The sequence below is a fragment of the Scyliorhinus torazame genome, chromosome 11, assembly GCF_047496885.1.
Source record: "Scyliorhinus torazame isolate Kashiwa2021f chromosome 11, sScyTor2.1, whole genome shotgun sequence".
NCBI lineage: Eukaryota > Metazoa > Chordata > Chondrichthyes > Carcharhiniformes > Scyliorhinidae > Scyliorhinus > Scyliorhinus torazame.
In genome coordinates this window covers 1,038,596-1,064,849 of record NC_092717.1, presented here as the reverse complement: position 1 = coordinate 1,064,849, position 26,254 = coordinate 1,038,596, and the positions used below count along the sequence as shown (strand labels likewise).

Below are 26,254 nucleotides of genomic sequence, written 5' to 3'. Positions count from 1 at the left end.
CATAACCCAGTAACCCCACCCAACACTAAGGGCAATTTTGGACACTAAGGGCAATTTATCATGGCCAATCCACCTAACCTTCACATCTTTGGACTGTGGGAGGAAACCGGAGCACCCGGAGGTAACCCACACACACACGGGGAGGATGTGCAGACTCCGCACAGGCAGTGACCCAAGCCGGAACCGAACCTGGAGCTGTGAAGCAATTGTGCTATCCACAATGCTACCGTGCTGCCCCTGGTTGGACAGATGTTGGACAGAGGGGAGATAGAAAAATGAAATGGGTCGACAGTAGCTATCAATTGTCAGATTGTTTTACGAAAAGAGGGGCTTGTTCACAGAAACCTTTGGATATCGTTAATGAAGGGCGCCTGTTTCTGTGACTTTTTTTTCCTTCCAAAAATGATAAAAAAGAGGGGGGAAATTGTGCGTGTTTTTGAGTTTCTTGTAATTTTGTTTTTAACCACAATTTTTTTTTCTCCAAGGAAGGGGAGATTGTTAGGAATAGTTTAAGAGACTTCCATTTAGATGTCTCTTTTGATGTTAAGTATCCAATAATTGACACTGATATGTAAAGAGATTGCAGGTGGCCCTTGTGGGGTGTGATGTGGTGAGTTTTGTACAGTGTGTTCAAGGAAAATAAAGGTGTCTTGGGAAAGGAGCAGAACTCTTCACTCTTTACTGAACAGCAGCCAGAAGCTAACACAGTTTCCTCCCACAAGTCCAGAAAAACATGCTTGTTAGGTGAATTGGATATTTTGAATTCTCCCTCCGTGTACCCGAACAGGAGCCGGAGCGTGGCGACTTGAGGATTTTCACAGTAACTTCATTGCAATGTGGCCTACCTGTGACACTAATAAAGATTATTATTAAGATGTTTGTTCATCATTGTTGGATGATGGACCTACCTGATTTGAAGACGGAAATTGATAACAAATTGACTGATTTATAAAGTGCGTTCCTTGGAGAGTTTTAGGCTAGATTGTTTCATGTCTGAAATTTGGGTACAGAAAAGTTGGTGCATGTGGAGGTGTTTCTGGAAATGCTTTTTATTCAAAAAGAATGTATTCCTTGGAATAATTATCGAAGATACAAAAGTAAGCCAATACTGTACAGAGTTGAAAATTTGCATCAGAATACATTATTACAAATGCTTCTTTGGAGAATGGCAGAGGCATCCAGCTTCAGGTAGGATGGTTTTCCATAATTCAGTGAGAATGTAGAAGCGCATGTATGACCTCTTCTTTAGTAAATCACATCCATCTTTTCCAACCGAGCAGTAACAGGCAACAATATTAAAAATCATATCAGTAACAAAGTGAGTCAAACAGGATGTGTTTAACCTTTGACAAGTTTTACTTTACAGATTTGCAATGATAATGGACTTCCTTTTGTTATATTTTAATTCTCAACTGTCCATGATCCCAAATTGATACCATAAATGGCAATTTACTATCGGAACCCAAAGAGATCCCATAAATGTTGGAAATAGCAAGGTAATTAGTAAGTGTATGTTTCTGAAATTGTTAACTATTAAAAGTATTTTTTTTGTTCTATAAAAGTATGGGATGTGCCCAAAAGAAATAAATACATGCAGTTACAATCTTCATTTGGCTCATTGCACTGAGTGCTGAATTTGGTGATTTTTGAGTGCGATAGTGAGAGTTTGGTGACCGAAAGAGTTAGGTGAGGAGGGAGTAAGGTGCTCCTTTCATTTTGTTTCCGACATTTCCGCAAAGAGTGCGAAGAGAGCCAGGAGTTTACAGGAAGTGTAGCTGACTGGGAGCAGAGTCGGAGGGCGGAGATCTAGTTAGTCCACACAGCAGCTATATTCTGTAAGGTAAGAGGGGATGGAGGCTAGGCCAGTTACATGCTCCTCCTGTAGGATGTGGGTGGTGAGGGATACCACCGGTGTCCCCATTGACTATACCTGCGGGAAGTGCACCCAACTTCAGCTCCTCAAAGACCGTGTTAGGGAACTGGAGCTGAAGCTGGATGAACTTCGGATCATCCGGGAGGCAGAGGGGGTGATTGAGAATAGTTACAGGGAGGTAACCACACCCAAGGTACAGGACAAGAATAGCTGGGTTACAGTCAGGGGGGAAAAAACAAACAGGCAGACAGTGCAGGGATCCCTCGTGGCCGTTCCCCTTCAAAACAAGTATACCGTTTTGGATGCTGTTGGGGGGGATGACCTACCGGGGGAAGGCCCTAGCGGCCAGGTCTCTGGCACTGAGTCTGGCTCTGGGGCTCAGAAGGGAAGGGGGGAGAATAGAAAAGCATTAGTTGTAGGAGATTCAATGGTTAGGGGAATAGATAGGAGATTCTGTGGTCGCGAGCGAGACTCCCGGAAGGTATGTTGCCTCCCGGGTGCCAGGGCCAGGGATGTCTCGGATCGTGTCTTCAGGATCCTTAAGGGGGAGGGGGAGCAGCCAGAAGTCGTGGTGCACATTGGTACCAACGACATAGGTAGGAAAAGGGGTGTGGAGGTAATAAACAAGTTTAGGGAGTTAGGCTGGAAGTTGAAAGCCAGGACAGACAGAGTTGTCATCTCTGGTTTGTTGCCGGTGCCACGTGATAGCGAGGCTAGGAATAGAGAGAGAGTGCAGTTGAACACGTGGCTGCAGGAATGGTGTAGGAGGGAGGGCTTCAGGTACTTGGATAATTGGAGCGCATTCTGGGGAAGGTGGGACCTGTACAAGCAGGACGGGTTGCACCTGAACCAGAGGGGCACCAATATCCTGGGAGGGAGGTTTGCTAGTACTCTTCGGGAGGGTTTAAACTAATTTGGCAGGGGAATGGGAACCGGATTTGTAGTCCAGCAACTAAGGTAGCCGATATTCAGGACGCCAAAGCTTGTAATGAGGCAGTGGGGAAGGGAACACTGACAAAGGAGAGTATTTGCAGGCACGGAGATGGGTTGAAGTGTGTCTACTTCAACGCAAGAAGCATCAGGAATAAGGTGGGTGAACTTAAGGCATGGATCGGTACTTGGGACTACGATGTGGTGGCCATCACGGAAACTTGGATAGAAGAGGGGCAGAAATGGTTGTTGGAGGTCCCTGGTTATAGATGTTTCAATAAGATTAGGGAGGGTGGTAAAAGAGGTGGGGGGTGGCATTATTAATTAGAGATAGTATAACAGCTGCAGAAAGGCAGTTTGAGGAGTATCACCCTATTGAGGTAGTATGGGTTGAAGTCAGAAATAGGAAAGGAGCAGTCACCTTGTTAGGAGTTTTCTATAGGCCCCCCAATAGTAGCAGAGATGTGGAGGAACAGATTGGGAAACAGATTTTGGAAAGGTGCAGAAGTCATAGGGTAGTAGTCATGGGCGACTTTAACTTCCCAAATATTGAGTGGAAACTCTTTAGATCAAATAGTTTGGATGGGGTGGTGTTTGTGCAGTGTGTCCAGGAAGCTTTTCTAACACAGTATGTAGATTGTCCAACCAGAGGAGGGGCAATATTGGATTTAGTACTGGGTAATGAACCAGGGCAAGTGATAGATTTGTTAGTGGGGGAGCATTTTGGAGATAGTGACCACAATTCTGTGACTTTCACTTTAGTAATGGAGAGGGATAGGTACGTGCAACAGGGCAAGGTTTACAATTGGGGGAAGGGTAAATACGATGTTGTCAGACAAGAATTGAAGTGCATAAGTTGGGAACATAGGCTGGCAGGGAAGGACACAAGTGAAATGTGGAACTTGTTCAAGGAACAGGTGCTACGTGTCCTTGATATGTATGTCCCTGTCAGGCAGGGAAGAGATGGTCGAGTGAGGGAACCATGGTTGACAAGAGAGGTTGAATGTCTTGTTAAGAGGAAAAAGGTGACTTATGTAAGGCTGAGGAAACAAGGTTCAGACAGGGCATTGGAGGGATACAAGATAGCCAGGAGGGAACTGAAGAAAGGGATTAGGAGAGCTAAGAGAGGGCATGAACAATCTTTGGCGGGTAGGATCAAGGAAAACCCCAAGGCCTTTTACACATATGTGAGAAATATGAGAATGACTAGAGCGAGGGTAGGTCCGATCAAGGACGGTAGCGGGAGATTGTGTATTGAGTCTGAAGAGATAGGAGAGGTCTTGAATGAGTACTTTTCTTCTGTATTTACAAATGAGAGGGGCGATATTGTTGGAGAGGACAGTGTGAAACAGATTGGTAAGCTCGAGGAAATACTTGTTAGGAAGGAAGATGTGTTGGGCATTTTGAAAAACTTGAGGATAGACAAGTCCCCCGGGCCTGAAGGGTTATATCCAAGGATTCTATGGGAAGCAAGAGATGAAATTGCAGAGCCGTTGGCAATTATCTTTTCGTCCTCACTGTCAACAGGGGTGGTACCAGGGGATTGGAGAGTGGCGAATGTCGTGCCCCTGTTCAAAAAAGGAACTAGGGATAACCCTGGGAATTACAGGCCAGTTAGTCTTACTTCGGTGGTAGGCAAAGTAATGGAAAGGGTACTGAAGGATAGGATTTCTGAGCATCTGGAAAGACACTGCTTGATTAGGGATAGTCAGCACGGATTTGTGAGGGGTAGGTCTTGCCTTACAAATCTTATTGAATTCTTTGAGGAGGTGACCAAGCATGTGGATGAAGGTAAAGCAGTGGATGTAGTGTACATGGATTTTAGTAAGGCATTTGATAAAGTTCCCCATGGTAGGCTTCTGCACAAAGTAAGGAGGCATGGGATAGTGGGAAATTTGGCCAGTTGGATAACGATAGAAGTCAGAGAGTGGTGGTGGATGGCAAATATTCAGCCTGGATCCCAGTTACCAGTGGTGTACCGCAGGGATCAGTTCTGGGTCCTCTGCTGTTTGTGATTTTCATTAATGACTTGGATGAGGGAGTTGAAGGGTGGGTCAGTAAATTTGCAGACGATACGAAGATTGGTGGAGTTGTGGATAGTAAGGAAGGCTGTTGTCGGCTGCAAAGAGACATAGATAGGATGCAGAGCTGGGCTGAGAAGTGGCAGGTGGAGTTTAACCCTGAAAAGTGTGAGGTTGTCCATTTTGGAAAGACAAATATGAATGCGGAATACAGGGTTAATGGTAGAGTTCTTGGCATTGTGGAGGAGCAGAGAGACCTTGGGGTCTATGTTCATACATCTTTGAAAGTTGCCACTCAAGTGGATAGAGCTGTGAAGAAGGCCTATGGTGTGCTCGCGTTCATTAACAGAGGGATTGAATTTAAGAGCCATGAGGTAATGATGCAGCTGTACAAAACCTTGGTAAGGCCACATTTGGAGTACTGTGTACAGTTCTGGTCGCCTCATTTTAGGAAGGATGTGGAAGCTCTGGAAAAGGTGCAAAGAAGATTTACCAGGCTGTTGCCTGGAATGGAGAGTAGGTCTTACGAGGAAAGGTTGAGGGTGCTAGGCCTTTTCTCATTAGAGCGGAGAAGGATGAGGGGCGACTTGATAGAGGTTTATAAGATGATCAGGGGAATAGATAGAGTAGACAGTCAGAGACTTTTTCCCCAGGTGGAACACACCATTACAAGAGGACATAAATTTAAGGTGAAAGGTGGAAGATATAGGAGGGATATCAGAGGTAGGTTCTTTACCCAGAGAGTAGTGGGGGCATGGAATGCACTGCCTGTGGAAGTAGTTGAGTCGGAAACATTAGGGACCTTCAAGCAGCTGTTGGATAGGTACATGGATTACGGGAAAATGATATAGTGTAGATTTATTTGTTCTTAAGGGCAGCACGGTAGCATTGTGGATAGCACAATTGCTTCACAGATCCATGGTCCCAGGTTCGATTCCAGCTTGGGTCATTGTCTGTGCGGAGTCTGCACGTCCTCCCCGTGTCTGCATGGGTTTCCTCCGGGTGCTCCGGTTTCCTCCCACAGTCCAAAGATGTGCGGGTTAGGTGAATTGGCCAATGATAAATTGCCCTTAATGTCCAAATTGCCCTTGGTGTTGGGTGGAGGTGTTGAGTTTGGGTAGGGTGCTCTTTCCAAGAGCTGGTGCAGACTCAAGGGGCCGAATGGCCTCCTTCTGCACTGTAAATTCAATGATAATCTATGATTAATCTAGGACAAAGGTTCGGCACAACATCGTGGGCCGAAGGGCCTGTTCTGTGCTGTATTTTCTATGTTCTATGTTCTATTGCCTGCTAATTTCTAAAAGGAATACCAAATCCAAAAAATTAGCAAATCGAAACAACACATTCCTGTTATGGATAAACCAATTTCATTAATTGAATGCAGAATTGATGATTTTTCATCAAAGTTTTTGATGTAATATATTCTGAATACAAGATATGGAACAAGAAACACAAACATTATCAATATAAATGTCAGTGTCTTTAGTTGGGCACGAAAAACTTGATGAGCACATGTCTGTGAGCCATGTTTGATGGCCAGATTTGACATTATACTTATCTGCCAGATAAACAAAATGATAATGGTACACATTGTTGTACAGATCAAAATGTAGTTGACTATCCTCACAGGTGCTGATGAAATTTCAGCCTCAAAATGAAAACACCGATTTTCTTCATAATTCTGGTTAACGCCATAATTAATTAGAAATATTGGAAAAATAATCACAGTTGCCACAAGCCAAAGGGTTACACTGAACACTAAAGCAATCCATGGCCTGTTAAACTTTAGATACTCCCTCTTTTGCAAGACATTAAGAAATCTTGTGGTGATGATGATCACATAAAATACAAAGGTTAAATACATGTGAACGTGTATAACAGCACTGACCAACTTACAGAAAACTAGGCCAAATGTCCATTGTTCGGTTACATAGTAAGAAATACGAAATGGCACTGTTATAAGAAAAATGACATGTGCTACTGAGAGATTGATTATGATAAATGACTTTGAGTTCTTGTCACTCTTGAGTATCCGATGTAGCATAACGCTAGCTCCAATGACTCCTCCCACAAACACAATAGAGTACAGTACTATTAAAACAGACTTCTGCTCTTCATGGTCTAAGTGGACTGTTCGATTATCGCCTGAAGAGTTGAAATGGCCTTCAATAGACATTGCCGATTGTTCTGTCATTTCTCGAGCTGATGAATTTAGTTTGTTGCCCAACCTTCAATAAAACAAAAGCTCTTATGTTTATCAACATGGTGATAGTTTCACAGACAATGTACTTTCTCAAATTCTCAGTCGTAACCCAAATGTATAGTTTTAATATAATCTGCAGAAAGCTGTGAAGGCCAAATCACAGTGTCTTTAAGGCATAAGTAGATAGCTTTTTGATCAATAAGGGGATAGAGGTTATGGAGAGAAGGCAGGAGAAGTTGGGAAGTTATGTTGCAGTTGTGCCACACCTGGAGTATTGTTCAGTTTTGGTCACCTTGCTACAGGAAAGATGGTATTAAACTGAAGAGAGTGCAGAAGAGATTTACAAGGATGTTGCCAGGACTCAAGGGACTGAGTTACAGGGAGAGACTGGACAGGCTGGGACAGTTTTCTTTGGAGTGTAGGAGACTGAGGGGTGATCTTGGAGAGGTGGATAAGATCATAAGAGGCATGGATAGGGTGAATGTACTCAGTCTTTTCCCAGGGTTGGGGAATCGAGAACTTGAGGGCATAGGTTGAAGTTCGAGAGGATCAACGTGTAAATTGCAAATTATAACACTTTCATCCATTTCTTGTACAGTTTATAAAAAATAAAATAAAACAGTTTACAGATCAGATCACGGAAATGAAGGTCTTCAAAATGGTCTACTATTTCTTAAGCATTAGGTATTCAATTTATTGTTATTGTATGAAAACATGAAATACAAATATCAATCAAGCCAAATACAAAGAAAAAACATTTTGACAACTTAGACAGGTAGACATTGCAGCTTCCGAGAAATGTACCACCGAGGAACGGGAGAATCCCGACGCCAGGACTGAATTGCGTACAGTTTACCCGTTTGGGGCACTGCCTCTGAAGTAATTCCGGACCTGCAGATAGTCCAGCACTCTGTCCACGTGAATCGAGAGAAATTCTCATTTCTCAATGTCGGATTTGCTGGGACCGGAATTGCCGCTGGGGAGCTTGACAAGCAGGAGCTGTTTATATGCACACCATTCCCTACCCACTCATTCCAGCCAAGAAGTTACAAACTACAAATCCACGCTTCACGGACGCAGAGCTTGAGAGAATGTTGGCTGCGGTGGAGAAGAGGCGGGACACCCTCATCCCCAGTGTGGGCAGGAGGCTACCGTGCACGGTCATTAACCAGGCCTAGGTGGAGGTGGCCGATGCGCTCAGCGCGGTGAGCCTCACCATGCAGATCGGCACACAGTGCTACAAGAAGATGAACGACCTGCTTAGGGCAGCTCGGATGAGCCATCACCTCTGTCCCCTGGCATCATCCTGTCCCTCACTCCTCACATCACACCTCCACTCCCATAGAGGCCAACCAAAACCCACCTGCCCGTATCTTCCATCCCACCCTGCACAAACCCCAACACCAATATTGTCCTCTTTGGCCAGGTGCTTTGCACACGCATGCCACAAGCTACAGACTGTAATTCGCCTTCATACGTCTCACCATGTCCTTTATGTGTCCACTAGGAAAAGATAACCCATAATCTCCGGGATCGGGAGAAGACCTGAGGGGGCATCGCAGACCTCTGGATCCTCATCCCTGCTGAACAGAGGATGGTGGCATTATCCAGGGAGGTGCAGTAGAGAGCTGTCTCTGAGGCAGAGGTCGGCATGTGATAACTGTTAGCCCCTAAAATGTTGTCCCAAAAGCAAGTGAGTCACCTCTCTCCCCCAGGAAACTCCTTCCCAAGATCTCACCATGTCTCTTGTGTTTTGCCTTGCAGGATCACCATCAGATTATGCCAGCCTCTCTTGGGTATCTAGCCCCCAGCACACCCCACTCTGGAGGACCAGTCCAGGGATGCCACCAACGTCTTGTCACTGCATTCATTGCACATTCCACCATCGCAGACTATCACCCCAGTGGGGCATTTTAATGAAAAGGCTCCTGGGTCACCTTTCACACATGCTGCAGCACATCAGGTGGAGATAGGGACTCCCGAGGGTGCGGGTGGTTGGAGGGCAGCCCGATCCCAGGAACTAGCTGTAGTCCGGACAGCTATCACGCTTCTGGAAAGAATGATCCCATCGCTGGTGGAGATGCAAACGCAGAGTCAGGATCAAGGGGGGGGGGGGTCAGCAAGAATCCGGCGCCTGCAGGTGCAGCTGGAGGAGTCCAACCGCCTTCAAATGCAGGAGAATATGCCGACAATGCGTGGTACCCAGGCCAACACTGAACGGGTGGCAGCTGCAATGGAAAGCTTGGGTGAGAAAGTCACAGCCATGGGTCAAGACATCCAAGGCTTGGGCACACTCTGCGGTGATGGCTGAGGCTCAGGACAGGAAACCCAATCATAGGCAGCCATGAACTAGACCCACATGGACATTGTTGCCGCACTCTAGAACTTGGCCCAGTCACAAAGCGTCATGGCTGAGGTCAACAAGAGCATTGGCTGGGTGCTAACTGGCCTAGACCAGTCGCAGAGGGACATGTCCCAGTCTCTGTGCTCCATGGCTGAGGGCATCGAGAGCCTAGTTGAGACGAGAGCGGGCCTCCTGGACTGGCAACGCCAGGTGGAACACCTCAGTGCTTCTTAACCTCCATCCCCAACTGACACTAGCGTAACGAATGGGCAGCGGGCAGAACAGGGTGGCCCCTCGTCAAATGTGACACTTGAAAGTTGGCTGGCCCCATCCAGGTCCAGGCCCTCCAGAAGACGGCTGCCAGAGGCATCTCAGATCAGAGGGCAAGATACGCAGCAGGTCGCCTCCACATCCGTGTGCTGTCTGGCCTCACACCTTTAGAAGGTGCAGTAGGACACATTAAAATAAGGAAGGTAGGCACCAGCTAAGTTGGCACAGGTGCATCACCGGAAGTTCTTAGCTATCAGTTTCAGCGATTCTGCGTTGTCGCGCATTCTGAAGGCCACCTTGGAGAACGCCTTGGCTGCTGAAGTATTCCCTGACTGGAAAGGAACATTCCTGCCTGGCAATTGATGCGCGACGTCCATTGATCCGTTGTCACAGCATTTTCATGATCTCACCAATGTACCAATGCCTCGGGACATCCTTTCCTGCAGCGTATGAGGTAGACAACGTTGGCCGAGTCGTACGAGTCTGTCCCACGTACCTGGTGGGTGGTGTCCTCCCGTGTAATGGTACATTCTCCCAGTGTCTGTGTGGGTCCCACTTCTTCAACCCAAAAAGATGTGCAGGGTAGGTGGATTAGTTGTGCTAAATTGCCCCTTAATTGGGAAAAAAAGATTTTGGTACTCTAAATTTAGTGACCATCTACATTATTGTGCACTGACCTCTACATCTAAGTTGTGTGCCCCCCAACCAGGCTGATCACCTGGAATGTCAGAGGACTAAATGGGCCAGTTAAAAGGGCACGCGTGTTCGCGCACTTGCGGGCTCTAAAGGTGGACGTAATTATGCTGCAGGAGACACATTTGAAAGTGTCTGACCAGACTAGGCTAAGGAAGGGCTGGACCGGTCATGTCCCAGAACGGGCAGACTCCCAGCAATGGCAAGGGAGCTGAAAGGGTTCATGGAGCAAATGGGGGCTGCGGACCCATGGAGAGCCAGACAGCCGACGGGAAGGGGCTACTCGTTCTACTCGCACGTTCATAAAAGTATACTCTAGGATTGATTTCTTTATCTTGAGCAGGGACAGTGTAGGGAAGGTAAAGAATACGGAATACTCGGCAATCACTATCTCGGACCATGCCCCGCTCTGGGTGGACCTGCAGGTCGGGGGGGGCAAATTACCAACGCCCGCAATGGAGGTTAGACGTAGGACTGTTGTCGGAGGAGGGGGTATGTGAGAGACTGCGGAAGTATATGGAAAATTACTTGCAGGTGAACGATACGGGGGAGGTTTCAGCAGCGACCCTGTGGGAGGCGCTGAAGGCAGTAGTGAGGGGGGGAGCTGATCTCAATTGGGGCTCACAGGGTCGGGGCGGACAGAGCAGAAATGGACAGATTGGTTAGGGAAATTCACCGGATAGACGAGGAGCATGCGGGGTCCCAGGGGGAGGACCTACTCATGGAAAGACGGAGACTGCAGGCGGAACTGGGGGTGCTATCCACAAGTAGGGCCGTGGAACAACTTAGGAAGGCGAGGGGAGTGGTGTATGAGCATGGGGAGAAGGCCAGCAGATTGCTAGCGCAGCAACTCAGGAAGAGGGAGGCGGCCAGGGAAGTAAGTAGACTGGTTGATGGGGAGGGGAGCAGAGTGGAGGACCCGTCAGGACTGAATAAGGTGTTTCGGGACTTTTATAGTAAGCTTTACACTTCAGAACCCCCGGAGGAGCTGAAACAGTTCCTGGACGGACTAATCTTCCCAAAAGTAGGCGGGGGACTAGTGGACGGGCTGGGGGCCCCGATTAGAGTGGAGGAGGTATTGGGGGGCCTAAAGGCCATGCAGTCGGGGAAAGCCCCGGGACCAAATGGATACCCAGTAGTTTTACAAAAAGTTCTCGGAGATAGTGGGACCGGTCCTGACTAGGGTTTTTAATGAAGCGAGGGACAGAGGGACCCTGCCTCCGACGATGTCTCAAGTCACCATCTCACTGATATTAAAGCGGGACAAGGACCCGGAATCCTGCGGGTCATACAGGCCAATCTCCCTGATCAATGTGGACGCCAAGCCCCTGATCAAGGTCCTGGCGATCAGAATTGAGGACTGCATACCGGAGGTGATTGGGGACGATCAAACAGGGTTTGTGAAAGGCAGGCAGCTGACAGCCAACTTGAGAAGATTGCTTAATGTGAAGCAATGGACGCTGAGAAGGCCTTCGGTGGAGTGGGACTATTTGTGGGAGGTACACGGACGGTTTGGATTCGGGGAGGGACTGGTTAATTGGGTCAGACTATTGTACCAGGCCCCAAAAGCTAGCGTAAGGGATAATGTCAGATTACTTCAGACTACATCACGGGACCAGACAGGGATGCCCACTCTCCACGTTGCTGTTCGCGCTGGCCATAGAACCGTTGGCGATTGCGCTGAGAGCTGCAAAGGGGTGGAAGGGAATGACTAGCGGGGAGGTGGAGCACAGGGTCTCTCTCTATGCGGATAACCTGCTCTTGTACGTGTCGGAACCACTGGCCGGGATGGAAAATATACTGGAGACATTGAGGCAGTTTGGCCGGTTCTAGAACATAGAACATAGAACAATACAGCGCAGTACAGGCCCTTCGGCCCACGATGTTGCACCGAAACAAAAGCCATCTAACCTACACTATGCCATTATCATCCATATGTTTATCTAATAAACTTTTAAATGCCCTCAATGTTGGCGAGTTCACTACTGTAGCAGGTAGGGCATTCCACGGCCTCACTACTCTTTGCGTAAAGAACCTACCTCTGACCTCTGTCCTATATCTATTACCCCTCAGTTTAAAGTTATGTCCCCTCGTGCCAGCCATATCCATCCGCGGGAGAAGGCTCTCACTGTCCACCCTATCCAACCCCCTGATCATTTTGTATGCCTCTATTAAGTCTCCTCTTAACCTTCTTCTCTCCAACGAAAACAACCTCAAGTCCATCAGCCTTTCCTCATAAGATTTTCCCTCCATACCAGGCAACATCCTGGTAAATCTCCTCTGCACCCGCTCCAAAGCCTCCACGTCCTTCCTATAATGCGGTGACCAGAACTGTACGCAATACTCCAAATGCGGCCGTACCAGAGTTTTGTACAGCTGCAACATGACCTCCCGACTCCGGAACTCAATCCCTCTACCAATAAAGGCCAACACTCCATAGGCCTTCTTCACAACCCTATCAACCTGGGTGGCAACTTTCAGGGATCTATGTACATGGACACCTAGATCCCTCTGCTCATCCACACTTTCAAGAACTTTACCATTAGCCAAATATTCCGCATTCCTGTTATTCCTTCCAAAGTGAATCACCTCACACTTCTCTACATTAAACTCCATTTGCCACCTCTCAGCCCAGCTCTGCAGCTTATCTATATCCCTCTGTAACCTGCTACATCCTTCCACACTATCGACAACACCACCGACTTTAGTATCGTCTGCAAATTTACTCACCCACCCTTCTGCGCCTTCCTCTAGGTCATTGATAAAAATGACAAACAGCAACGGCCCCAGAACAGATCCTTGTGGTACTTCACTTGTGACTGTACTCCATTCTGAACATTTCCCATCAACCACCACCCTCTGTCTTCTTTCAGCTAGCCAATTTCTGATCCACATCTCTAAATCACCCTCAATCCCCAGCCTCCGTATTTTTTGCAATAGCCTACCGTGGGGAACCTTATCAAATGCTTTGCTGAAATCCATATACACCACATCAACTGCTCTACCCTCGTCTACCTGTTCAGTCACCTTCTCAAAGAACTCAATAAGGTTTGTGAGGCATGACCTACCCTTCACAAAGCCATGCTGACTATCCCTGATCATATTATTCCTATCTAGATGATTATAAGGGTTCTCAGGGTACAACTTCAATATGGCCAAGAGTGAGATGTTTGTAGTGCAGGCAAGGGGCCAGGAGAATAGTGTAGCCATGTAAAATGGCTGCGTTCCGATTAATCTGGCCAAAACCCAGTTTAAAATGGCTAACCCGAAAGACTGCTGGGAAAAGCAGCCAAGAAGACACAAGCAGGCAGCTGCAGACAGGTTTGCAGCTTCAGCTCGGGGAAGGTAGCCCAGATCGATACTCAGGGCTATCAACAGCCCATCAACCCAGGTATCCGCAGTTGCATTCAGGACTGTTTACACCTAATCTACTCAGACATCCACAGCTAAATCGGCTATCCCCGGGAACAATTGCAACATATTAGCAATTGAATACCGGGCCAGACCTGTCGGCGCCTGCAGTGGCCGAAACAAAGACAGGTGAGCGACCACCCCCCGATCGAGGAATCGCCTCACCATTGGACACATCGACCCCAGAGACTGGGGACAGAATCCAATCACTTGGGACTCAGGGTCAAGGGCCTCCCCGGGAGGCGGGAAGCCCCTGGGCCCTATAAAAGTAAAGGTCCAAGTTCAGATCTCTCTCTCTCTCCTCTTCGCCTGCTCGAGACCTTCGCAAGACCAGCCACCGTGTATCGTAAGTTTGAATCCAATGATCGCTATCCGGTAGAGACACCTAGCCACCGACCTGTAGCAGCCTTTTGAATGCCGCGGGCCAGATTTGATTGGACAAGCCATTCGTTTCCCTGACCTGGTGGGCTCTTCCTAAGTTATGTATTGGCCAGTAGTGATAGGTTTGTTATATAGAAAGTAGTATTAGGGTATTAATATTGCTTGTTGTATATAATAAATGACCGTTGTTTTAATCCTTACTAAGCGGTGTGCTGTATTGTTAATCATAACCTGAACTTGAACCACATGGCGGTATCATAAAGATACCTGGCGACTCATGAGCAAAGGTGACCTAAACAGAGCAAATAGACTAAAGCTAGAAAGAGCAACAATAGGCTGAAGGAGCTGCCATTTAGGCTGGTTGGGGAAAGTTTCCGGTACTTGGGGATACAGGTGGCACGAGACTGGGGCAGGTTACATCAGTTAAATTTGACTAGAGTGGTGGAACAAATGAAGAGAGAGTTTCGGAGATGGGATGCACTCCCGCTGTCACTTGCGGGGAGGGTGCAGACGGTAAAGATAACCACCCTCCCTCGATTCCTGTTCATCTTCCAGTGCCTCCTGATCTTTATCCCACGGTCCTTCTTCAAAAGGACCGGCAAAATCATCATTGTCGGGGGGGGGGGGGGGGGGAATCCCCGCGGGTGAGGAAGGCGATGCTTGAAAGGAGCCGAATCTGATCAACTACTGCTGGGCGTCTAATATAGCCATGATAAGGAAATGGATGGTGGGTACGGGGTCTATCTGGGAGCGAGTGGAGGCGGCTTCGTGCAGGAGCACCAGTTTGGCAGCCCTGGTCACGGCTCCCCTACCGCTTGCGCCGGCCAGGTACTCCACCAGCCCAATACTGGGGGCGGCCCTGCAGATTTGGGGCCAGTGGAGAAAGCATGCGGGGGAGGTGGGTGCGTCGGTCTGGGCTCCAATTTGTGATAACCATCTATTCGCCCCCGGGAACATGGATGGAGGGTTTCGAACATGGCGGCGGGCAGGGGTGAGAGAGGGTGGGCGATATGTTCCTGGAGGGGAACTTTCCGAGTTGGAGGAAAAAGCTGGGCTGGAAAGGGGAAATGACTTTCGGTACTTACAGGTGCGGGACTTTGTACGCAGACAGGTCCCATCCTTCCCACGCCTCCCGCCAATAGGGATCCAGGACAGAATAGTCTCTAGAGGAGAAGGAGGAGAGGGTAGAGTCTCGGATATTTACAATGTGCTCATGAAGGAAGAAGAGTCCCAGACGGAGGAACTGAAACTCAAATGGGAGGAGGAGCTCGGCGGGTAGATGGAGTACGGGGTATGGGCGGAAGCCCTGAGTAGGGGAAACTCAACTGCAACTTGTGCCAGGCTCAGCCTGATTCAGTTTAAGGTCGTTCACCGGGCCCACATGACGGTAGCTTGGATGAGCAAATTCTTTGGGGTAGAGGACAAGTGCGGCTGATGCGCGGGAGGACCAGCGAACCACGTTTCCATGTTTTGGGCATGCCCTAAGCTTAGGGGGTACTGGGAGGGATTTGCGGGGGTCATGTCCCGGGTGCTGAAAACAAGGGTGGTGATGAGTCCAGAGGTGGCAATTTTCGGGGTTTCAGAAGACCCGGGAGTCCAGGGGGAGAAAGAGGCAGATGTTCTGGCCTTTGCTTCCTTGATAGCCCGGCGGCGGATACTGCTGGCATGGAGGGACTCAAAACCCCCGAAGACCAAACTATGGCTTTCGGACATGTCAAGTTTTCTGGGTATTTAAAAAATCAAGTTCGCCTTCAGGGGAGCTGTATTGGGGTTCACCCAAACGTGGCAACCATTCATCGACTTTTTCGCGGGAGAGTGAATGTCGGGGGGGGGGGGAAGATTAGAGAAGATTAGGAAGGATAAATAGGCGGGTAGTGTCTTTATGGGAGAGGAGCGGGTGTGTGCATTATGGTTTGGTTAAAGTGTTGGTTTTCTGTTGATGTTTGCATATTTCTGTAATCTGTAACTTTACAATGCCCAAAAATACCTCAATAAAATTGTGTTTTTTTTTAAAACTGAAAGCTAAGTTCCGCATTCATGAGTACGGCCTCATATGTCACACCATATTCATCCCCCACCATCTGGCCTGGACTTGTGAAATCCTGCCAACTGTCCTGGCTTGATACAACTCACACCTCTTTAAACCTGTGATTATCCCTCACTCCAATTGCATTGTCTGGACCTGCAAAGACTTGCATTCAAAGTATCATCTTGCATCATTGACTTTGTCTATATATGTGTTTGTGGAACCCACCCCTTCACTCACCTGATGAAGGAGCAGTACTCCGGAAGCTACTAATTCGAAACAAACCCGTTGGACTTTAACCTGGTGTTGTGAGACTTCTTACTGTGCTCACCCCAGGCCAACGCCGACATCTTCACTTCTTAAATATCCCTGGATGTTGAGTTCCCATCCTTGGTCATCCTGGAGCCAGGTCTCCGTGATCCCAATTACATCATATCCGTTAATGATTGTCAGCGTCTGTTTTGTTGACATTTATTGCCCTTTTAGAATTATGATGTAATGTGGCCCTTTTTGATTTTTATCTGTGGTTTCTCTGCCTTCCACTTTTCCCTTTACTGCCTTTTGTTTCTGTCCCCACGTTACTTTCCTCCGACTTCCTGCATTGGTTCCCATTCTCCTGCCATATTAGTTTAAACCCTCCCCAACAGCACTGGCAAACACTCATCCTCGGACATTGGTTCCAGTCCTGCCCAGATGCAGACCATCTGGGTTGTACTGGTTCCATCTCTTCCAGAACCAGTTCCAATGCCCCAGGAATTTGAATCCCTCCCTCTTGCAACATCCCTCAAGCCACATATTCATCTTATCTGTCCTGCCATTCCTACTCTGACTAGCACGTGGCACTGTTAGCAATCCTGAGATCATTACCTTTTGAGGTCCTGCTTTTTAGTTTAACTCCTAACTCCCTAAATTCAGCTTGTCGGACCTCATCCAATGTTTTACCTATATTGTTGGTGTCTATATGCACTATGACAGCTGCGGAGTTTAGAAGGGCCAGGTCCCCTGCCCGCCTTCTCTCTGGAGTAGAACACTGTGGATTCTAGGATTCTTACCCATGCAAATAAAAGCAGATATCTATTTATTAATCTTAATTTTAAAAAAGAAAATGGGGAGACATTGAAGGAAAAAGAAAATCCTCGAGACTCCATTCATTTTTATTGTTTGAATCTTACTCGCCAAAAGTAGAGGAAAGTTGTTCCACCTCTGTGTGTCCATTTTAACATATCGATCAGGTTCGAGTAATTCAATTGTGAAGTGAGACCAATTGTGGGTTACCCTGACTCCCAAGGAATGAAACTTGTCCCAGAGAGGCGGGCGAGTAACGTACCTAAATGGGCTTCCATCCCGGGGGTTAATGGAAAACCATTCACTCTTTCCTAATTTATAGCCAGAGAAGAAGCCAAAGGTATTGAATGTCTTCATTATGCTGTTGTGGAGGGAGTTGGGTCTGTAATATATAAAAATAGATCATCTGCATAAAGAGGTGCTCAATGTTCCACCCCTCACAAATAATACCCTCCATTGACTAGAGGCCCTCAAGGCTATATCACCAGGGTGAAAAAGAGTGGAGAAAATGGGCAACCCTGTCCAATGCCCCTATTCAAGGGGAAGTAGTTTGAGTAAAACGTGTTGGTGCGAACGCTGGCCGTGGGGCATTATATAACAAGCAGATCCAAGAGGCAAATTTATGGCCGAATCCAAATCTCCCAGGAATCTCAAATAAATTTCACCCTGTCAAATGCTTTCTCAGTGTCCAAGGGAAACTATCGCCTCAGGCTCAGGTGCAGGTGAGGGGGAAAGAATGACATTTAAAAAGCAAAATATATTGGCTGATAACTTCCGGCCTTTACAAAGCCTGTTTGATCCTCTGAAATTATACGAAGAATGCAAGGCTTCAGACACAGCACCAGAACCTTGGTGAGCAGCTTATCGTCCACGCTTAAAAGCGAGATGGGCCGGTCTGAACCGCACTCAACGGTCCTTGCCCTTCTTAAGGAGTGAGGAAGTAGAGGCCTGAGTCAGGGTCGGAAGCAATGAACCCTGGATAGAGTGTCATTAAACCGATCTAATAACATAGGTGCAAGCTGTTCCGAGAACTGATTAAATTCGATCGGAAAGCCATCTGAGCCAGGGGTCTTGCCAGTCTGCTTCAACTCAATACCTTTCAAAACCTTGTTGGGGTATAACTGGGAGTCCAACTCACAGTTCTTATCCGCCTTCACAGCTGGGTGGGCGACTTGTCCAAAGGAGCTGCAGTTTATATAGGTAAAAAGACAAATGGCGCATTGTCCTGGTGAGGGATGGAACTGAGGCTGCCACCTAGATTAAGTATCTGGGGATCTCACGGAACCGCTTGGCGTATTAATTGATGAGCCAGAAGCCTTCACTCCATACTCATAAAAAGTACCCCTTGAGTGCTGGAACTGACATACAGCCTTGTTCTTGGACAGTAATTCAAGTTGTGTCTGCAGCTTTTTCTGCTTGCGAGTAGCTCTGAAGTAGGATTGAGTGAGTACTGGCGATCCACCTCTAAAATGGAGACCACCAGCCTCTGCTGGTCCAGCTTCTTCATCCACAGCACGTTTGCTCTATAAGAGATCATTTCCCCCATCCACAACGTGGAGGGGGGATTGAGTCGAACCTATTTAATTTGATGTCGTCGTCAATAGGAGGTGAACAGGCGCTCACAATATTTTTTAATCGGACAGCAAAGTAGTATCCAATCTCCAGGGTGGGCATTGGACAGGGCTGGACTCCAGCAACAGATAAATCAAATATGGGGCATGAACAGAAATTACAATTGCTGAGTACTCAGCCACCACTACCGAAGGGAGGAGAGCTCGATATAAAATGAAAAAATCAGTGCGGGAATAGGCATGGTGGACATGGGAAAAACCCCTGTTGTTTGGGTACAAAGAACGCCAGTGATCTATTCCCCCATCTGAGCCGTAAAGGACGACAAAGCCCTGGCCATCTGTAACGGAACAAGGGATTTAGGTTTAGATCGATCCAATTTAGGGTCCACAACGCAATTCAGGTTGCCCCCCCCCCCAGATAAGCTGGTGTGAATCGAGGTTGGGGAAGCTAACAGAGAGTTAATGAAATTCATAGCATCCCAATTAGGGGCATAAAAATTGACCAGAACTACTAGGGTTTGACAGGGAGCCACAAACAATAACGATTGGGGTCAGCCATAATCTGAGAAGAGGAGAACTGGGTTATTTTATTCATTAAAATCGCCGTACCCCTCTCCCTGCTATTGAAACTGGAATAAAAAACTTGTCAAATGCAGTCTTAGCATATCCTGGTTTCACGGTAACTTCATACTTGTGACAATAAAAGATTATTATTGTTACGCAAATGGGTTTCATGCAAAAAGACCATCAGAGTTTAGGCTCTTAAAATGAGTGAATGCTCTCGTCCGTTATACAGGCCCGTTCAAACCCCGAACGTTCCAGGTAACCAGGCGGAATGGAGGTGACAAGGGTCACAACCAAGATGAAGCAAAAAGATCCACCCAAGATGGCCACCAATCCAAGCCAGATGACTCGGCAAAGGGAAACCAGCAGATACCATCAGCAAACTACCACTAAAACCCACTTCACCCACCCCCATCCCCACCCCAAAAACAGCATCACAGTTGCTGCCCCGTGTGGGCAGCACGGTAGCACAAGTGGATAGCACTGGCTTCCCTGCTGGGTCACTGTCTGTGTGGAGTCTGCACGTTCTCCCCGTGTGTGTGTGGGTTTCCTCCGGGTGCTCCGGTTTCCTCCCACAGTCCAAAGACGTGCAGGTTAGGTGGATTGGCCATGATAAATTGCCCCTTAGTGTCCAAAAAGGTTAGGAGGGGTTATTGGGTTACGGGGATCGGGTGGAAGTGAGGGCTTAAGTGGGTCGGTGCAGACTCGATGGGCCGAATGGCCTCCTTCTGCACTGTATGTTCCATGTTCTAAGTTGAGTATAACCACACCCAAAAGCAAATGAAACACTGGCCATCAATACCTTATCCTAAAGCCTACAATTAACAAAACTAAACACAAATTCGAAGCTCATCTTCAAAACTAATGAGCTGCAGAAACCCTTCCTGTTAACTAACACTCCTTGTTAGCAGGGAGACTCCCAACTGGAGAATAAACATTGATTTATTTTACAATGCCACGCTAACGACTAAAAGTCATACCAGATGGCAATAATGAAAAGAGAAAGAGAATAATAGATTAATATAATAAACAAACAGCAGAACTCTCAAATATAACTAATAGCCCCAAAAGTACATCCAAACAACAAACATGAAAAGAAGCAAAATACAAAGTGCCTGTACATGGAGCCATAAAACATTAAACAGCGCACAACTTGTGCTTTTTGACAAAGGAGTTCCTATCTCCCAATAAGTCAAAAAAGTGGTCCTTTTCCTGGAACGTTACTCAAAGGCAAGCTGGAAAGATCGTCCCGAACCTGACTCCACTCCTGTGGAGGCTGGATTTCACTCCATTAAAAGTAGCTTCTTCCTTAGCTAGGTCCGCACTCATGTCTTAGTACAGCCTAATAGAGCGGCCTTCCCAGCTGAGATCCCGATGCTCTTTTGCCCATCGAAGAACCAACTCCTTTTCTCTGAAACAATGGAATCTTGTGATCACCGCATGTGGAGGATCTCCAGAGCGAGGCTTAGGCCGGAGCAAACACTGGGCCCCGTCTAATTCTGGGAGGGGGGGGGAAGTACACCCTCCCCCACCATCTTAAGGAACATGTTCAATAAATATTCATTAGGGTGCGGCCCTTGATCCCATCCAGTAACCACACACTATGCACATTCTGCCTCCTGGACCTGTTCTCCATCAGCTTAGCTGTTAATGTTTTGTTAACATCAACCACTGAAGCCAGGTCGGACTCCTAGGAGGTGATCCTGTCACTGTGATCCAACAATGTGACGTCCTTTCCCTTAATTGTAGCTCCATGAGCTTTGACGGTCTTATGGTGGTTTTGAGAATTAAATGGGACCAAGGCCTCTTCAATTGATTTTTTAAGATCCACCAACAACATTTGTCAGTGTTTATCGAGCTTGATCTCCAAAAGTAAAAGTCTTCCCATCTGTAGCCATAAACCCTTAAAACTGCCTGTCAGCATGCCAAGTTCTTTTTTTTTATATTAAGGCATTTATATATAAACAACAAACACACAAATGGGAGTGTGATGAACGGTTATTGTATTACTGTACCCTTATCATCATGTAAGGTGATGTCCCCTTTAAGACCGGGCTTGGAACCCTGGGGGACTCTGCCTCCGGCTCCGCCCACCTGGGAGTCGTATATAAGGGGCTGCCTTGCAGGTGGCACCCAGTAAGCACCCGTCTCGGCACCAGGCTAGTTCTTATCTTATTAAAGCCTTCTTTACCGTTTTATTCTCTAGCGTCGTTTTTGAGGGTACAACAATTTAATAAGCTAAACTACATCAGCATGGACGCAGTCCTAAAACCAGAGAAGCTCAATCTGGAAGCACGGACACTGGAGGCAAAGGACATTTTTTAATACTGGCTCCGATGCTTCGAGGCCTACCTGGACTCCTCAGGGACTCCCATCCTGGGGCCACGCAAGCTGCGCCTACTCCACGCCCGGGTGAGTCACAGAATCTCCGCCACGCTCGAAAAGGCGACTATCTACGAAGAGGCAGTCGAGATACTACGCAAGCGGTTTGTCAAACCCATCAACGAGGTACATGCCCGGCATCTGCTCTCTACCTGCCGGCAGCTTGGGGGAAACGCTAGACGAATTTGGAGAAAAACTAACCGCGCTCGCTAGGGACTATGACCATCAGGATGTGACGGGGGAAATCCATATGAACCTGCACATCAGAGACGCTTTCGTGACGGGCATCCGCTCACCTACATCCGGCAGCTGCTACTCAAAAATGGGGCAAAAGACCTCAAGGACACGCTAATGCTCGCCACCTCGCTGGAAGTGGTCCGACATAATTTAGGCACATAGGCACATACCCCGCGGACCCTGCGAGCCCCCCTCGGACTTCCCCAGACTCGGCCATGTTACGGGCCTGTGCCGCGCGGCGACCTGCCCAGACTGGGTGCACACCGTGCTACTTCTGTGGGCAGGGCCAGCACCCATGCCCACGCTGCCCAGCCTGTTCCGCCATCTGCAGCGACTGCGGGAAGAAGGGGCATTTTGCGAGGGTCTGCCTGGCCAGGCCCAAGGGCCAGAAACAAAAGTACAGCAGGCCCAAAAATCAGGCTCACAGGCCCGCAGGCCTCGCAACGCAGCTGCGCATTGACCCGACACGTCCCCTTCTGACACGTGATCTGCCTCATGCGAATCATGGGGGCAGCCATCTTGGCGGCGGTCATCTTCTCGAACCGGCTTGGCTGAGGACTCGGACTACCCGCAACTGGGAGTGATCACCCTCAACCAAACGCGGCCAAAACATCTGCAGAACTCGATGATGAAGGTCCAGGTCAACGAGCGTGACACTCCATGTCTTTTCGACTCCGGGAGCACAGAGAGCTGTATTCATCCAGAGACGGTAAGGCGCTGCTCCTTGCGCACCCATCCCGCGTCCCAAACCATAGCCCTCGCATCCGGGTCCCACTCGGTCCAAAACAAGGGGTACTGTATCGCGGATCTCTCGATCCAGGGCGCCCAATACACCCTTTTCAAACTGTATATCCTCCCTCACCTCTGTGCCCCCCTGCTGCTCGGACTGGATTTCCAATGCAGCCACCGAAGCCTGACACTGACGTTCGGTGGACCCTTGCCCCCCCCCTCACGGTATGCTACCTTGCAACACTGAAAGTCGCACCCCCCTCTCTATTCGCGAACCTCACTCCCGACTGTAACCCCGTCGCCACCAGGAGCCAGCGGTACAGTGCCCAAGACATGACTTTTATCAAGTCAGAGGTCCAGCGTTTACTGAGAGAGGGGGTCATTGAGGCTAGCAACAACCACTGGAGAGCACAAGTGGTGGTAGTCCGGATGTTCGTGGATTCTAGCCAGACCATAAACCGCTTCACGCAGCTCGATGCGTACCCCCTTCCTCGCATAGCAGAAATTCGGATCGCCCAATATCGGGTATTTTCCACAGTCAATCTCAAATCCGCCTACCACCAGCTCCCTATCCGACCAAAAGACCGCCCCTATACTGCCTTTGAAGCCACCGGCTGGCTCTTCCACTTCCTCAGGGTCCCCTTCGGCGTCACAAGTGAGGTTTCCGTCTTCTAGAGGGTGATGGACCAAATGGTGGACCATTACAGCTTGCGGGCTACATACCCGTACTTGGATAATGTCACCATCTGCGGCCATGATCAGCAGGACCATGACGCGAACCTCAAAGTTCCTCCAGACCGCCCAAGCCCTCAACCTGACCTATAAGAAGGAAAAATGCATTTTCCACACAACCCTGCTAGCCATCCTCGGCTATGTCGTGGAAAACGGGGTCCTAGGTCCCGACCCCGACCGCATGCGCCCCCTGAAGGAACTTCCCTTCCCCCGCAGCCTCAAGGCCCTCAAACGGTGCTTGGGGCTTTTCTCCTATTACGCCCAGTGGGTCCCCAAATATGCGGACAAAGCCCGCCCACTCATAAAGACCACGATATTTCCCCTGATGGCTGAGGCCCGATCGGCCTTCAGCCGCATCAAGGCCGACATCATCAAGGCCGCTATGCACGCGGAGGACAAAACTATCCCTTTCCAGGTAGAGAACGATGCGTCAGACATCGCCCTGGCTGCTACCCTCAACCAGGCAGGCAGACCAGTAGCGTTCTTCTCCCAGACCCTCACCGCCCCCGAGATTCGGCACTCTGCAGTCGAGAAGGAGGCACAAGCCATTGTGGAGGAAGTGCGGCACTGGAGGCAATACCTAACCGGTAGGAGGTTTACCCTCGTCACCAACCAACGGTCGGTAGCCTTCGTGTTTGATAACACGCAACGGGGCAAAATAAAAAACAATAACATTTTGAGCTGGAGGATCGAACTCTCCACCTACACATACGATATCAAGTATCGTCCAGGGGAGCTCAACGAGCCTCCAGATGCCCTGTCCCGCGGCACATGCGCCAACGTGCAAGAGGCCCGCCTGCAAGCCATCCACAGTGACCTCTGTCACCCGGGGGTTACCCGGCTCGTCCACGTTATCAAGTCCCGCAACCTACCTTACTCAACCGAGGAGGTCAAGGCCATGGCCAGGGCCTGCCAGATCTGCGCGGAGTGCAAACCGCTCTTCTACCGGCCAGACAAGGCTCGCCTCGTAAAGGCCTCGGGGCCCCTTTGAGCGACTAAGTGTGGACTTCAAGGGGCCCCTCCCGTCCACCAACCGCAATGCCTACTTCCTCACCATCATCGACGAGTTCTCCCGCTTCCCATTCGCCGTCCTCTGTCCCGACATGACCTCGGCCACTGTGATAAAGGCACTGCCCAGCATCTTCACCCGGTTTGGTTTCCCCGCTTATATCCACAGCGACTGGGGTACATCGTTCATGAGCGATGAACTGCGTCAGTATCTGCTCAGCAAAGGCATCGCCTCGAGCAGAACGACCAGTTATAACCCGCGGGGGAAACGGGCAGGTGGAGAGGGAGAACGCAATAGTTTGGAAGGCTGTCCTTCTGGCCCTACGGTCGAGAAGTCTCCCAACCACCCGCTGGCAGGAGGTCCTACCCGACGCCGTACACTCCATTATGTCGCTCCTCTGCATGACCACGAATGAGACCCCTCACAACTGCTTGTTTGTCTTCCCCAGGAAGTCCACCTCCAGGGTCTCACTTCCACCTTGGCTGACGGCTCCGGGACCTGTTCTTCTGCGGAGGCACGCGAGGAGCCATAAAACAGATCCCCTGGTTGAGAGGGTCCGATTACGACATGCGAACCCCCGATACGCCTATGTCAAGTACCGCGACGGCAGGCAAGATACGGTTTCCCTCTGGGATCTGGTACCTGCTGGTTCCCCCACTACAGACGCAACCTTCCTCACGGCTCCCTTGCAGGATCCGGCACCCACTACTCCCTCCCCCCCCCCCCCCCCCCCCCGCCAGTCCCAATCCCCATCGGTGTACACCGACCGCGCGCGCCCCCCCCCCCTACACCCCACCGGCGCCGGCACCACTACCCCCAGCCCCAGCTATTTCCCCTGTGCCCCGATCCCCTACCCCGACCCAGACCAAGGCTCCGACCACCGTGCTCCCGGACGTACCCTCAACTAAGACGTCCGTGTCCGCCGCACCACCGCTCAAGCTGAAAAGGTCGATGTGGATGATCAGGCCGCCGAAACGAATGGCCTTATGATTCCACTTCATCCCCGCCGGACTTCGTTTTTTTTAACCAGGGGGTGAATGTGATGAACGGTTATTGTATTACTGTACCCTTAAGACCATAAGACATCATAAGAGGCCTTATAGCTGCATTTTTCTTGCAGCTATAAGACCATAAGACATAGGAGTGGAAGTAAGGCCATTCGGCCCATCGAGTCCACTCCACCATTCAATCTTGGCTGATTTCAACTCCATTTACCCGCTAACTAATGCTTTATAAAGCTTCAGAAGTACATCCCTGCTTTTATATTCCAAGTCTCTTGAGATAAATGACAACATTGCATTTGCTTTCATAATTACGGACTCAACCTGCAAGTTTACCTTTAGAGAATCCTGGACTAGGACTCCCAAGTCCCTTTGCATTTCAGCATTATGAATTTTGTCACCGTTTAGAAAATAGTCCATGCCTCTATTCTTTTTTCCAAAGTGCAAGACTTCGCACTTGCCCACGTTGAATTTCATCAGCCATTTCTTGGACCACTCTCCTAAACTGTCTCAATCTTCCTGCAGCCTCCCCACTTCCTCAATACTACCTGCCCCTCCACCTATCTATGTATCATCGGCAAACTTAGCCAGAATGCCCCCAGTCCCATCATCTAGATCGTTAATATATAAAGAGAACAGCTGTGGCCCCAACACTGAACCCTGCGGGACACCACTCGTCACCAGTTGCCATTCCGAAAAAGAACCTTTTATTCCAACTCTCTGCCTTCTGCCTGACAGCCAATCGTCAATCCATGTTAGTACCTTGCCTCGAATACCATGGGCCCTTATTTTACTCAGCAGTCTCCCGTGAG

General features: G+C 48.9%; 1 protein-coding gene across 1 annotated transcript in view; it reads right to left on the bottom strand.

The window, feature by feature from the left end:
• Nucleotides 1-6,074: 6,074 nt before the first annotated feature.
• The window catches only part of LOC140385050 (probable G-protein coupled receptor 141), a 34,419-nt gene continuing 14,239 nt past the window's right edge, over nucleotides 6,075-26,254 (bottom strand). Inside the window, exon 2 of the mRNA XM_072466842.1 lies at nucleotides 6,075-7,052. Coding sequence (XP_072322943.1) covers nucleotides 6,122-7,018 — 897 coding nt within the window. The 5' untranslated portion in view covers nucleotides 7,019-7,052 and the 3' untranslated portion in view covers nucleotides 6,075-6,121. The remainder of the gene's footprint in view (nucleotides 7,053-26,254) is intronic.